Source organism: Rhipicephalus sanguineus, chromosome 11 (assembly GCF_013339695.2).
Source record: "Rhipicephalus sanguineus isolate Rsan-2018 chromosome 11, BIME_Rsan_1.4, whole genome shotgun sequence".
In the NCBI taxonomy this organism is placed as follows: Eukaryota; Metazoa; Arthropoda; class Arachnida; order Ixodida; family Ixodidae; genus Rhipicephalus; species Rhipicephalus sanguineus.
Genome location: NC_051186.1, coordinates 120,734,476 through 120,750,007, shown reverse-complemented (window position 1 = coordinate 120,750,007; position 15,532 = coordinate 120,734,476). Strand labels below are relative to the sequence as shown.

The 15,532-nt window shown below is 41.6% G+C and overlaps 1 protein-coding gene across 1 annotated transcript; it reads right to left on the bottom strand.

The window, feature by feature from the left end:
• Positions 1-10,440: 10,440 nt before the first annotated feature.
• LOC119375346 (uncharacterized) lies at positions 10,441-15,532 on the bottom strand. The gene is made up of 4 exons (XM_037645525.2): positions 15,488-15,532; positions 14,179-14,364; positions 12,820-12,939; positions 10,441-11,075 (listed from the first exon to the last, which is right to left on the bottom strand). The coding sequence occupies exons 1-4, from the start codon at positions 15,530-15,532 to the stop codon at positions 10,854-10,856; spliced, it is 573 nt and encodes a 190-aa protein (XP_037501453.1). The 3' UTR covers positions 10,441-10,853.

The following is a 15,532-nucleotide window of genomic DNA, read 5'->3' as shown; positions in this document are numbered from 1 at the left end:
TCTCACGCTCGTACAGTTCGTTATCGTTGCTTATAGATTTGGCGGCGGTCCACTGAACACGGGGACATCGCAGAAACAAAATCGGCAATGGCTTGCAGATGAATCACTTTCTACAACACTCTACACAACGCGACCACGTCCCCACGGACGGTTACACCACAGCCAGAGGCGGTTCTACACAGTTCACGGGTTCACGCTCAAAACAAACACCAGTAGTGCCTTCTCTGCGAACACTCACCGCGCAGAAATAAACAACGGCCTGAACGCTACTCTGCCGCCACCTATTTAAACACTTCAAGCCAAGTCAAGCCGGTTTTAAGCGGCTATATGGGTGCACCTAACGCTTTACTAGCTTTACCCCACCTACTGTCTGCGTCCACCCGTTCGCAGCAACGGCGGCCTGTAAAAAAACGTCCGCACCCTAAAATACGGTGGAAGTCCAGTGGATGTTTGATTGCGGATTTACCAGCAGCGAGCGTCCCGCGGATGTCCTCCCACGGACAATAATTGGTTTACGCTCGTACGTGGAGCTAAATGCTATGATCACGATGATTTCAGTAATATGTAAAACATCAGCAAAAGTCGTTTGATTTTTACATTGAAAGTGACTGCCACTGTAAGTCATACTGCAAAACCACCTCCTGGCGTAGTGCTCAAGAAAAGATAAAATCTTCTAACCACTTATTTTTAATTGTTTTTCAAAAACCGGAACAAAACGGCTAAAGAAAACCTCTACTCGCTGAACCGGTGTTTTGGTCAGTCTTGTCGCCGTACGTTACTGTGGCGTTTCGGTTTCGCGTTGCCCGTTCACCTCCAATCGTCATGGCCATCAACAGTGAGAACCGACGGAACAATCGTCGAGTCGGCGGAACAGCAGCTGGGCGTTCTCGCGCGCCTTTCGAGACGCTACAAGTGTCGCACCACATCAACTGTGCGCATTGGGAACATGGTGAGCGAATTTTTATTCTGTGCATGTGGTTAGAGGGCCATTCTTTGCACGGGGAGTGCTGACGCCGTTAACAAAACTGCGGTTAGGCCTACCGTGACAACTCGCGTACTGCAGGTCAAACTTTTGTTCTGGCTTCCTACGCACGTCGCGACCACCTGACGGGCGTGCTTGCGAGAAGACAAGCAAGGAGACTAAGAAATTGATTGAAGTTTTTGCGAATTGTTGTAAACACAATTGTCTTTTTTCCGAGGATTCCTTGTTAAGCGTACCGAAGCATCATGGTCAAGCGGTCAGGACAGCTCAGAAAGCTTAAATCTCATACGTGAGCTCTGAATAAGAGGACTGCCGCGAATACCTAGCACCCGTAGACACCGATGACGGAGAACAATGTACAGAAGTCGCTTGAGAACTGCTCACGTTTGTGCGTACAGTAGTGACAGTGATGAAGAGCGCGAAAGCGAACTCCCATAGTAAGTGCAAACGCATGCAGTCGCCGAGGTGTTCCTTCCATAGACATGGGTGTCACTTCCACGCAACAGCATTGTCATAAACCAGTAGAACAAAGGTAGGCGCATAAAATGAGTAAGGAAGAATAGGCATACCAGTATGGTGCATTAACAAGGTAGTAACAAGGCACAGATAACGAACAACAATAGGATAAGTAGAGGCAAAGAGCGCTGACTTGCTGGTGCCTATCCCGACCTTTTAATGTCTTGCGCTGTTATTACCTTCGTAATGGATCCTTACCAACTCGCCCAACCTTCATGCGTGGATCCGATTTTACTGCACAAGTGTCCTTCGACTATTCAAATTTGCTGTCTAGATCACGACTCGTCCCTTGAGGTGGTCATTCAAATAGGCTATAGTGCGATGTCTTGATGATTATCCACAAAGTAAGCTTGCACTGTTTTGTTTTCCCGTACCTCACACGTTTATAATCACTGTGCACCTTTGTTTCTGCAGAACAAGTGGAGGCCATTGTCATTACCATTGGGTTGCAAATGATTGGAGCCATGATCAAGGGACTGTAGGTGCATCTGAGAAAAGTTCCTGCTTGGTTGTGTATGCCTGTGTGACTGAACCTTGTGCAACTTTGGGAATCTTCTGTGGACTGTGCAACAACAAGGCATGTTCTGTAGACTGAAGGCAGCTACCCCATGGTATTTTTTTTTAATTTTTGGAGATATTTTCACATTCCTATTGATAGCTTGCATGTGGTTTCATGGATTCAGGTTCTTAACATGCTGTATTCCAACACGATCGCTTTGATGACATCTAGGTAGCATAATTAGGTCACGGTTAACCGGCTTCAATGTGATCACAATGCCGCTGGATTGTTCTGGGCTCTGTGCATGCATAAGAAAGAAGCTGATGCGGTGTACTGATAACATTAACGTGACATGGCAATTACAGTGAGGTCACTGCAAGCCACGCGTTGCTTCTTTTTATTGTGCCTCTGTACAAAATATGTGGGTGAAAACCACAACATTAAGTACGAGATATTTTTTGCCTAAATTTCTGTTTGTCCTATATGTGTATCTATTTGTTGACCCCCTGCTAGCATTGAAGATGCCAGTGCATGGTTCATACACTGTGTAGAGTGCAAGCAGTTTTTTTAACTTTCATTTGTCATCTGCATTGCATCACGTAGCACTATCCTGACGTCACTGCGAAGCCGTACTTTTGTGAGACCAGTATTCGGCCCTCTTGTAAAATAACCTGCAAGAGCCTGTTAATATACATAATTTTACGTCACGAAGGATTCTGTTATCTTCTACATAATATACGTTGCTGTTATTGCATAGCCATACTTCTGCGAGACCACAGTGTTATGCGTATAATTTAGTGCGAGATACCTTCACCACGTCTTATTTTTTTCGTGTTTGTGTTTTGGTCACATATACCGGGTGTGCCAGCTATCTTTAGCCAAGGGTTAAAAAATACAATATTAGAGGCAGGTGAGTGAAATCAGTTGCAAATTGCTGGCAGCCACCTTGCGCACCAGACAATTTTCTGTTACGTAATTGTTTAATTTATTAATTAGGATTATTTAATTAAGTTGCTAATATTGGCTTTAGGCAAGAAATGCAACTTGCAAAGTTCGGGAGCGTCTTCAGAAACCCCCATTGCATAATTTGCGATAAAGAAAGTCTCACATGTACAATTTTTTCCAAGCTGCAAGAAGAACCACGTGGTTAAGCCACAGCTGAGAGCAGCATTACGTGGTTCTTTTTGCAGCTTGGAAAAATCGTATATGTGAGACTTTCTTTATCGCAAATAATGCAATGGGGGTTTCTGAAGACACTCTCGAACTTTGCAAGTTGCATTTCTTGCCTAGTCAATATTTAGCAATTTAATTCATTAATCCTAATTAACAAATTAATCAATTACGGAACAGAAAATTGTCTGTGGCGCGCAAGGCGGCTGTCGGCAATTCGCAACTGATTTCACTCGCCTGCCTCTAATATTGCATTTTTCAACCCTTGGCTAAAGATAGCTGGGACACCCGGTATATTTGCTGCACCAAGAACATTTTCCTGCTACAGGAAAGGTGTGTCTTAGCGAAGTATCCCAATCAGTTTTCTACATAGTGTATACATTGCTGTATGTTGCATGCCGTTGTTCTACTTTATATAGATTAACTTTTCTGTGCAGTCCTTGCTCTGGATATGCCTACAGATAATGTGTCATTGCTATCAGTTTATATTCATGACATCCAATGAAAGAGCCCATCTGTTTTTTGCATAATATGGATTACTGTTTATTGTTGGAAACATGCCATTTCATGTCTGTACAAAATACGTGTGTATTCCTTGTGCCCGATATTTGTTCACTTCCATTCTGTTCCTTTAGGTTGCAGTATTGTAGTTCAGGTGTAAGCATAGTCATTTTATTCTAGTAATTTCATTTTCTTTCAGAAAAACATGTAAACATCACTGCTTTAGGTGGACAAGTAAAACAAGTTAAGGGCAGATTGCTTAGTAAAGGAACAGTAGACTTTATCTTGTGTTAAGTGACTTCAACGTGCATTTATTATTTCTCTTCTGTGCTACTTTACTGATGCTGAAATTAACATGTACACTTTATCTTGTTATTTTCAATTCTTGTGGGTCCTTACCGGCTTTTAGTTAATGTGTTCATATGCTAGGGTCTGCTGTGCCAGGTGTTTTTATGCATACAAGTGATGTGTTTGCAGCATGCTTTTTAATAAAAATTCTGTTGATCTGCTTTATGTGCAAGTCTATGCCTTAGTCAGATCGTCACGAAAAGCTGCACAAGTCTTATTAAAAGGCTTATATGCATTATTTCTGATGACTGTGTATCAATGCAGTCAACATTAAAGATGTTGAACTTGCTGGGGATGCTATGAGTGTTGTTGAATGGGCTGCTGCTGTGGATCTTGTGCCCTGTGCTAATATGTTGTCACTCATCCAACTGTTACCAGTGAGACTGTCCTATATTTGTCTTGGCGTACGTATTAGTGAACGCAACAGCCCAGTAAAGCAAGTGAAGAATGGTGCATATAATTGGTGCTCTGATTCTTGAATAGAGCACAACCTCTAAAGCATGGAAAAAGTTGAAGTATGACAAGCGATACACCAACAAAAACCAACTTATACTTCTCCATTTTCAATGCTTCAGAAGCTGTACTCCTAACAACCTATGCACCATGCTTTACTTTCTTTACTGTGCTGTTGCGTTCAAAAATATGTGCCCTCAAAGCAACTAAAAGACCTTCTTACTGGTAAAGTTTCCATGGGTGACAACATATTACCTCAAGAAACAACATCCTCAGCAAGAGCCCATTCAACATATTTAATGTTACATTGGTGTGCAGTCATCATAAATGTATGAGAACTGCTTCCATGTTCACCAAATTAGCCAAAATATGCATGATAAAGGCACTGTATATTAACGTGAATAGTCATAACTGTTAATTTAGATATTAGGCTTGTTAATGTGGAACTGAATGATGTATGCAAGTCTTATTAGCCCGTATGTGCCCAGTGTCCTACATATAGGACGCTTCTTTGATGCACTTCCCAGTACATCGCTATTTCTTTAGCTGATGAGTAGCGCCACCTACAGCACATCAAGGAGACCTCAATGAGGCCTGCTTGATGTGCGGTAGGCGGCGCTACTCATCAGCTAAAGAAATAGCGATGTTAGAGTGCATCAAAGAAGCGTCCTATATGTAGGACACTGGGCATATATGGGTTAATTAAGGCTTCAAAAATTCCGGATTTATCACGGATGTCCGCATTTAAAATCCGACAGGTGTCCCGTGGACGTTCATGTCCAAATTATTGAGTCCGGCGGACGTCTGAATATCCGTGAAAGACGTGTCCAGGACGTCCAGTTTAACGCCTTTTTGTTTGCGCGGGACGGTCCGTCAGATATCCGCCGTACGTCATCGGGATGTGTACGGATGTCCACTGGACTCACGAACATCCGGCACTGAACATCCATCGGATGTACTGGGGATTGTTTGTGGTCCATTGGGAACGCGTGTGATTTATTCCATGTACGCTTGCAGCTGGAGCTGGCAGCACGCGGTTATTCACACAAATTCTCTAAACGCCACAGTTTTGCCCGAAAGGTGATAGCGGTTTAAACGCGTGAAACATCCATTAAAGCGAGAATTGTTGTTTCGTTGGGCTTGAAATTGCAGTGGACAAACATGATATTTCACGAGAATACCGGCGCGAACGTTGGCTTTGATTCACAGCGCGTGATGAACAGTGCAAACAGAAATGAGCGAACGCATTTCTTTGAAATAACAGATCACATGAAGCGACCAGTCAACTCGGCTTGCCAAGCCTTTGTAACCACCAACGGCTGATCAGCTACGAGGCGGGCGCCGCCTTTTACGACCTTCGCTGCGCATACCATATACGGCTCACGGAAGGCAAGCGCGCAACGCGCTTAATTCACTCCGCTACGGCGCACACACACCTCGATCATTTTCGGTGGTGAAAATGCAGCTTGTGATGTTCTTTCAAGGAATTCTGACCCGGCCGGAACACCTGACGCTTCTGGTTCAATGCGGCGACATAAATTCTAAAGTATATTCTTTTTGTGTTCTGGCCATCTTAATTGGCACCGCGGAAAGAAATCCTCGAAACTTGTTATGTTCAGAAAATAATTACAGTAGAACAACCAATTTGCAACATCGCGCACAATTGTTTAGGATCACAATTAGTTACTTTTCTTTCATTTTTGTGGATTTTATGGTTTACTGTGTATTCCTTTTGTCATAAGAGAACTGTAGCACTCTTTTCCTTGTGCTAAAGCGTCATTTAGTTTAACCCTTTCGTGACATGAGTGAGTACAGCTTGTCTACATGTTTCCGGTGAAATTTAAGAGCATTAGATTTAAATATTCGATAGGTTTCTAGCTGGTTCTAACTGGAACCAGCTGGTAACTACCATGCATCTGGTTCCAGTTGGTCCCCGGCAGGAAACACTCCAGTCTGGAAATGGAACCAGCTAGAACCAGTTGGTCTGGAGATGGAACGAGTCGGTCAGGAAACAACCAGTTTCCAGATGGTCTAGAATTGAACAGCCTAGAACCAGTCGGTCTGGTAACAAGGTGGAACCAGTTGGTCAGGAAATGAATTAAACCAAATGGCCTGGAGCCAGAAAGTATATACTAGTGCATCTAGCAGAAACCTTTTTGTTTCTGTAGAACCACCTGCACCGCAGGCTAATCACACCCAGGATTAAATGTAGAATTCATACGGCTCAGAAATAAGGTCTTGCAGATGATCGAGTGCACAAGTCAGTCAGGTACTGCAACACGGGCTATGTTCCCACATCTTGGAAGCCATCAATGAGTGCCTTAACAGAGAAATTGAAATTTGAGGCTTATGGCCAGTTCATATATTTCTTTCACCAAAGGTTCTTTGCACTATGGTTAAAAATTGGAACACTGTCATGAACAATACTTGTTTATTGCAATAGTTTGGTTTCCAGTCAAAATTTTCAGTTCGGCTGATATCATACGCAGATTCGAATTGTATGCGTCCTCAAATTGACACATTCATATACCCGTGAAAATATTTGGCTCATGATTGATTATGTAGTGTGTGCCCCAGGTCATTGGTACTTGTGTCATTGATATTTGTTGGCACTGGTTCCAGCTGGGAATTGTTCCATAACCAAAATCAACTGGTTCCAGCTGGAACCAGTGACAACCAATTCGAATTTTTTCACCTGGGCTTAAGGGACAATGAGAAAGCCGAGTGTGTCAGGGAACAAATGGGTGTAATGGACATCTTAGTTGAAATCGAGAAGGGATGGGCATGGGCAGGTCATGTAGCACGAAGGCAAGATTAAGAGTAGCAGTCTGGATTTCACGAGAAAGCAAATACCCAAGGGGGAGGCAGAAAGTTAGGTGGGCAAATGGAATTAATATGAAGTTTGCGGATATAACGTGGCAGCAGCAAGCACAGGACCAGGTTGATTGGTGGAACATATGGCAGAGGCCTTTGCTCCGCAGTGGGCGTAGTCAGGCTGGTGATGATGATAACATGAATTACTATTGGAAAATTTCGAGTAACGATTTTTAAAGGCAAGTAGGATTGGAATGGCAAACTTGTCTCTGAGGTTTTAAACATTCTCTTTCTTCAAACGAAAATTTTTTATATGAAGGTTTGTTAAAGCTCTTTCCTTAAAGATTCTTTGGCTTCCCAATGTAATTGTCTTTGCTGTGAATGACTCGACACTTTGGAGAAAGATCTGCTCCGTGAGAAGGATCCTGATATCAAAAGATAAATAAAAAAAAGGTTGTCGCAACCTCGAAACAGATCGTGGACCAAACTTGCATAGATCGTAAACACAACTCAATTTGGGGAAGAAATAATATAGCAAACTTAATGACATTAAGAAAGCTGCATTAGCGTTATTTCACATGTTAGGCAAGTAAATCAGTACATACTATTCCTATTGAGCAAATTTCAAATACAAAATTGTTTTTAGCACTACTTTAAGGAACTTATTGAAAACGAGTTATTGCAAGGAATTATCTTTTTTTAGATCCCTGATAATACTTCTTACTTTATTAAATGAGTGAAGTAAAAGAAAGGAAGAACACTGAGAGAATGTTTTCTTAAGAACCTGCAGTGCAATAAGTTTCATTTGTTGCCTGTGCAGCTCCGAAGTGTATGCCTTCACTTATATTCTTGCGCAGTAGAATAGGTGAAAAATCCTTGAACATGGAGCTAGAGCCAACATTTCGACACGTGGTCTTGTTGAAACATTGGCTCCAGCGACGACCCCTGTTAAAGGATTCTTCATCGCTTCAAGCTCCAGTAGTATATACCACCAGTTATAAAGAAAAATGAACATGTTTGTCATGACCCAACTAGCCTGCAAATATTTTTAAAAATTGGAATAAGGCGTGTGCGAATGTCACTTCTTTGGTTCGTAGTAAAGTGGAAGCAACTTTGAATAGTAGCAACATTTGAATTTTAGTAGGATGCAAGTCACAACTGGTAAAATACGTTAAGGTTTAAAATTTACTTTACTTAGCACATATAAGCCTGTATAACAATCTTTTAAACTTAAAAAACGATTAATCGTTGCGAGGGTACTATGTTCATTTAACCTTGAAGTGGGGCTTCGCGGCAGTGCGGATTTTTTCTGGATAGATGTTTTCACGGCATAGCACTCCTACACTGCAGTGAAACCACCTTTACAGGGAATTATGTGCGGTCTAATATATGCTCATCCGCTCAAATACTCGCACATGCCTAAAGAACGCAAGTTAATTTTCAGCTGACATCTTACTAGAAAAACAAACACGTTTTTTTTTCGACCGTTTTGTTTGGAATGCCGAAATACTATCACCGTCGTAGATCATGCGCCTGTCTACTCTTTCGACAATTCAAATTGAATTGGATAATATTCTTAGTACATGTAGAGCGAAGAAGAAAGAGTGGCTTGACCCAGATACAGATTTATTTCTAATAAATAAATTATACAGTATCCTATAAATAGCAACCAACATTTCATAAATTATCTCGAACAGGAAACTGATAAAACGTAACTTGTACAACAGTTGTCTCACTGCCAGAAAATGAGCTAGTTTATCTATTTCTAACAATCGTGTCAAACACCTATGGAGTCACAGGCTCGGTATGCAAGGCAGCAAAAATACCGTCGTAACCTCAAAGTGCATTTTATGCAGTTTGAGAAAACAGATGTCATGAAAGCAAATTTTTGTACCAGCTAGCAAGATATATATATAAAAAACTGACTTCCACAGGTTCCCGACAAGGAATACATTGACTAGAAACAGGTAGCTTGAAAAGTATGTATACTGAACAGTTTCTATGCTTAAATACTCTTTAAATATAAATAAATAATGCTTTGAGCAACCATCCATGAGCAGTGAACAATTAAACAGGAACAAATAGAGCAGGATAAATACACTTCCAATATAAAATGTAATCAATGAAGAACAACTTGAAATGTGTGCATACTCAACCAGCAGCCTAGGAACATTCGTCAAAAAACCGCGAAGACACATTCAACAATCAAACACAGTTACAACAGCTTGAAAATCCGGTAATGATGCATCACACCACTGCCTTACTATATCTCCAGCGACATTTTGATTGCCTACTTATGCAATGCCTAATCCAATGAACGCTTCAACAAATGTTATTCATTTCCTTCAGTTATTGACATGAAACATGCCACATGGAGAGACGTCCATGCGGCAAAATGTAATGCAAGTCAACATGGTACGGGTTTGCATCTTGCTAAAGGTATTAAAAAAATGTTGACTCTCTACAAAGAATGCTGACGTGAGGAAGAGTAAAGCCGATCCATGATGCCTTTGTACAATAAGTGGAATCACAGATCAATATAGAACGTAGAATGCATCGGAATATGTGTGATTCAGTAGACATTGCAAACATGCATCACACAACTAACTAGAAACATCTGTGTCGATAAAATCTGAAGATAGGAAAAGCTAAAATGTAACAAATGGCGTAACAATCTAAAGATAAAAAGCGTTCTGAATAAAATCTCCGCATCGAAATGTCTAGTAATATTTAAAAAAAATCCAATTTGCTCTACATTAAGCCTAAAAATACAAGCGTGGCCTGCACTATGTAATGAGAACCAGCTCACTAGCTATTGCACTAAAACCTTGTGGTGCACAGCTTTACAGTTGACACAGCTGCTTTGGCTTTTATAGCAAGTGGCTTAACAGTGCACATAGCAAGTACGCTGCGATGCTTTACAGTGGCACATGTTTTCTGTTCTAAAATCTTCAAAAGCCAATTCCGAAAGTCTAGATACCTTGTTTCAAGTAAATAAATTATTGTGTCACTGTTATTGCACAAGGTTCACATCTCTTGGTAAAAAGCACCTGGCAACATAGCTCGAGTTTCTCAGAAAAATACCGTATTTTCTCGCACATAACATGCACAAAAAAAAAAGAGCAGAAAAAAATGTGCTTTTAAAGTGGGGGGGTGGGTTAGATGCAGGGGTGGGTTATATGCGAGAAAATACGGTAATTTCGAGTGAAGCAAAAATACCGCAAAAACGTGTCTCAGCCTTTCTAAAATTAGGAACCTAGATAAATCAGCCAAATTACTCATTTAATTAGTGATGCAGAGTGCTAATATTTTAATGAACAACTATTTAAATGGGTGATGCATACGAAAAATGTTATCTCACATAACAAAATTTCAATTAAAAACGAAATGAAGGAGTGATAAACTATGTGTAAACATTCCTTAAAACTGTTAGAAGAAAAACACAACTCTCTGTACACAGACAGCGTGGGTAGAAACACCAGCATACAAAAATACTCGCTAAACACTACGAAGGAAGGATTAAAAGGTCCATTAGCATACAATGTAGACTTGGACATTTCGTCATGTGCATCAATGTTCAGGCTGTGAGGGCAATTTTCCCAAGGACGTCACATCGCCACTGGGAGAGATGACGAAATATTCGGGTGCTTCCATCAAGGGGGTTGAGGTGAAGCCACTGCAGATGACTTCCACGAAGGTCTTCTCTGGCACCGTCGGAACTGATTGGTCGGGTGACTGTGGGGTGTTTTGCTGCGATGACCCTGCAGCCATCCAATCCTCCTTGGATATGCCCTGAAAGAAATGTCACCACATTTAACTTGTTTCGTTTTTTTTTGTTTTTGAAAATGTACACGCCTTGTAATTATATCCCTCTATTGCATGGCGCCCCGTATTTGGCATATACCGATTAATATTTTTTATTGCGAGTGCAAAAGACCCAGTTGATAATGTGACACTGCAAGAGTAGTTCCCATAGTTATGCGCACTAAGTATAAAAGAGAGCTGCCATCCCTGGAGCAGTGTGAAACACAGATGTGAAATACATTTCACTGTGCACATGTAAGTTCGGCATGCGAACAACAGCGGTTGATATTTTTTTTTCTCGCAACCTCTTTTTCGCTGCAGAACCATGAAAAAATTATTTTGCCATATCTCGTAGCCTTGAAAATTCATGCTCGTTATTAGTACTTTTCTCAATTCATTTTCGCTACGGTATACAGCAGGCAATCGGTATGTGCCATATATTTGGCACAGAATGCATTTCAGTGAGGAAATGTGCAATCTGCTGCCATATCTGTGTTGTGCTGCACAGTACAAACACAAACAAAGCAAGGCCTCTGAGATCATGAAGCTCAGCTCTGTTGGGCACGATTTAGGTTGTGGTGGTAGGTTTTGAGATAATTCACGAAAGTCTAAGGTGCCAGCAAGAGTACCTGACCATCACATTGTTGACATTATTATTATGTGAGGTCTGACCAATGCAAGTTGATATTTAGCTTCTTCCATTCCCTCGGCAACTGATGCTCCCAGTCGAAGTCGGTGGTTGGTAATTCAAGCAGCAAAGTATAACAAGGCGACATCATGCGAGCAGGCGAACGTGTAAGCGGCCATCTTGCACATAGATGTCGGCGGTCGGATGCACCGAGTGAAATTTTCTATTATGCCTGAACACAGGAAATGGTTTATTGCACACATCACGCTAAAAGACCAATTAATAAGTGAGACTTTGTTTTTCAACCATGGTAGCAATATCACTCCCCATCTGCATGGTGTGCCATACTTCGCACAAGTCTGCAATGAATCTGAAAATTTTTCCATATGTTCTTCTTCATCTATTTTATGATAAAAGATGATTTTTCAAATGACTTTTCTCATAATTCATGCAATAGAGGGATACACAAACACAGACAGACACACACACAAACACACACACAGGGTGTTTCACGTAACTAGAACCAAGGATTAAAAAAAAAAGTGTTTAACCACAATTGAATAAAATCAACGGCAATTTACCGTCATGTGTCACTTGTCAGGGTACTTTTTATATTGAGTTCAATTAGATGATTAACTGAGGTCAATTGCGCAAAATTTTTAATGTTCACTTTAGGGCCGAGTGCATTTTGTTACGTCGTAGAGAGCATTCCAGAATGAGCAATCCAATTTTTTTTGTGGAAACTTATATGCAGCGTGGTGATTTTTTGAGGCATTTAAAGAAAGCTCGCGAAATATGAAATAAAACTACACAACTGCGCTTATGCACTACTGTACTGCATTTTACTATCAACAGTGCTTCGAGCGAAACAACTGGCGCAGGGGACCGTCAAACTATCGCTTGTCAAAGACGACGGTGCTTCCTTGCTATGTGTGGCCATCAAAAATGCTGATGCACTGGGAATACGATGGCTAGTGCTGTGGCTGATCATTTTGCTGGCATTAATGCATTTTCTTCACCATCGAAATGTCTTGTGCAAGAACTTGTCCGCAGAACAAGGTGCCAAGGCGCTCCCTCTGCGAAGGGGAATTCCCCCACACTCACGTAACGTTCCCATTCACCCGTCTCCGGCTCAAGGCTGCTGGGAATGTCTGGCGGGAACTCCGTGTCCGGGACGACTGCATCGTTGCTTTCGCTAGGGGTCGTTTGTGTGTAGGGGAGTTCCTGGGCAAACCGCAAAAACCAGCCCAGTTCGAACTCATAACTTCTGGAAAGGGTTCATACTAAGTTACTGCACACGAAGAAAAATAATCTGGTTAAAGCTTTTACACAACATATCTACAGCGGTAACACGGGAACTGATAAGAACATATACCTAAGTATGAATAATTATGTTGACCTATCTAATGTAATCACTTTCTTTCTATTATTATGTGCTTACACAGCTTCTTCTGAAAGACACAGATGTCATAGACAACTCATTCACTAGACTGAGGTTCAATGAATGCTATGCCACACTTTTTAAAAGTCTTTTTGAAATATTAACTATTTGAGGCCAGAGTGGTTGTTGCCTTTTTGACAACATTTCTGACAACACCGCAGACAGAGGCGGCAACAGGGGAGCCCCCCCCCCCCCGCCCCCAAATTTTCCCTGCCTCCCCTTCACCCTTCCAAGGGCAAACACAGTCAAAACACAATGTGCAAGTTTCCTGCCTCCCTGTCCCACATGAAGAAACTTACTTATTGTCGTGGGTGCCACCCAGTAAAAAAATACTGGTGCCATCCCTGCCCTCAGAGATGCAAAATAAAGTTGATTGATTGAACATTACACGCAGCGCTGTCGTTCTAGCCAAAACGACAGCAATTATATGTTCCAGTGTTCTTTCCTCAAACACACATGTGCACTCACAAAAAATAGCAATCCTAAGGTGCAAGCAAATCTGAACATTACTCAGATTTGTTTGCGCCTTAAAAGGACACTAAAGTGAAGCAATGGGTCGGCTTAGATTGGTAAATTGTAGTTTAAGGACTCTAATGTCGTTAATTTCACAATTATAGGATTAATATAAACAGTAAATCAACGTCAAAGTTTCATTTCTAAATTTCGTGCCGAAATCGGCACACGTGACATCACGAATTTCAAAGCATATTTTTCGTATTTTGGCCACAGTGGCTCGACGAAATTTCCTGAAACTTGGTGCTTTTTATCAGCTTCATTTTTACTGATTAGGAATTGCGTTGGGCCTCGTAGACGTCGTCAAATTCTATGACGTCACGGCATTTAGTGCAAGAATTTCAGGGTGGCATCGCCACCAACATTTTCTTTTCGTGCGTTTTCTCACCAAGCATCTTGTCATGGCAAGCGTGGTGGTTTTGGCATTTGGTACCATGAAAGAGTTATTGAATCATCTTTTCTCTTTGGTGTCCCTTTAAGAGAAAATAGTCAAGAAAGGAATGCATTACTATTGAAGCGACCGCCCTTTTCACGAGGGCTGTGGGACACCCGCAGCTCTCCTCCGACAGGCAGCTTCGATTGGCCAAGAAGATCTGGTAGTCCAGTGGCAAGGGAATGTCTCGCTGCTTGCAGATGGATTGGACCGTGTCCTCCAGGTAGTAGAAGTACTCTATCGTCCTTTTGAGTTGGGACGCCTGCAGAGAAGAATGGCATTTCGTGGCTTGAATATGAACTTTACAAAGAGCGCACAGCCCTAGAGAATAGCGTGATATCTTTAAGCGCCACTCATACGTGAATGAATGAACTTGGTACTAGCTCCATACTGACTCCTTGAAATTCATAGTTCGTTGAATAAAATCTGTCGAGACAAAACATGAAATAGACATAGCTATCCTAGCATTAGCTTGTACTCTATGTATATGGCAAACCAGTTTTACAGAATTCTGCCTAACTAATATATGGATATCTGTTGATTATATTCATACAGAACCGCTACTGTGGTGTGGCTACCCTGAAGAGGAGGGGAAAGGCAATGTGTTTCCACTTGCTAGACAGCTAGGCCCCATCTTATTTACCTCAGGTCTACATGTAGATGTATTATAAATAGACTTGTGCCTAAGCTACATGTGACAATATTTCCATATATATGATACAGAAAGGGATGCAAGACCAGAAATTAACTGACCAGATTAACCTGATTGCTGCAGGCAAGTGTTATTTCTCCTGTTTTTCACGGGTTTCAGAGCACACACTCATCAGCATATACTGCACACTCAAACAAAATATGTTCCATAGTTTTGATTGAGCTGCAGTTGTTGCAGTATGGACTTGACCGAAACGGTACAGTAAGCCGGCCGTTTCTATAGCCAGTGTTTAAAACATTGCACGCTTTCAATCACACAGAGAACCACGCAATAGAGGGGTGTGATGAAATTTCTGTTTACATATTTAGATAGTATCGGTCAGCTAGACAAACATTAGTTGCACCTTGAATGCAGACCTTGAAAGACTACCAGCGCACGTTCCCACACAGAAAACTCAGTCTGAGTTTGTTTATTTTTTATCCTATTTTAAGATTTTTTACTTTACTTTTTCGAACCTCTCTCTTCCTGTCTTTTCATCCCCTTCCCCATGCACAGTAGCAAGCATAGGACTGCAAAAAAATTGCAGCTCACTCAGAGTCACTCAAGAAATATATTTTGCTTGTTTGTGGGCTCACTCAGACTCTGACTCACTGAACCTTTTCTCAACTGGACTCACTCGGACCCGAACTCACCAGCACATTACTGAGCTGGACTCACTCAGACTCAGACTCACAGCTTCACCTGAGCCTGCAGAGTGAGCCTGAGTGAGTCGACTCAT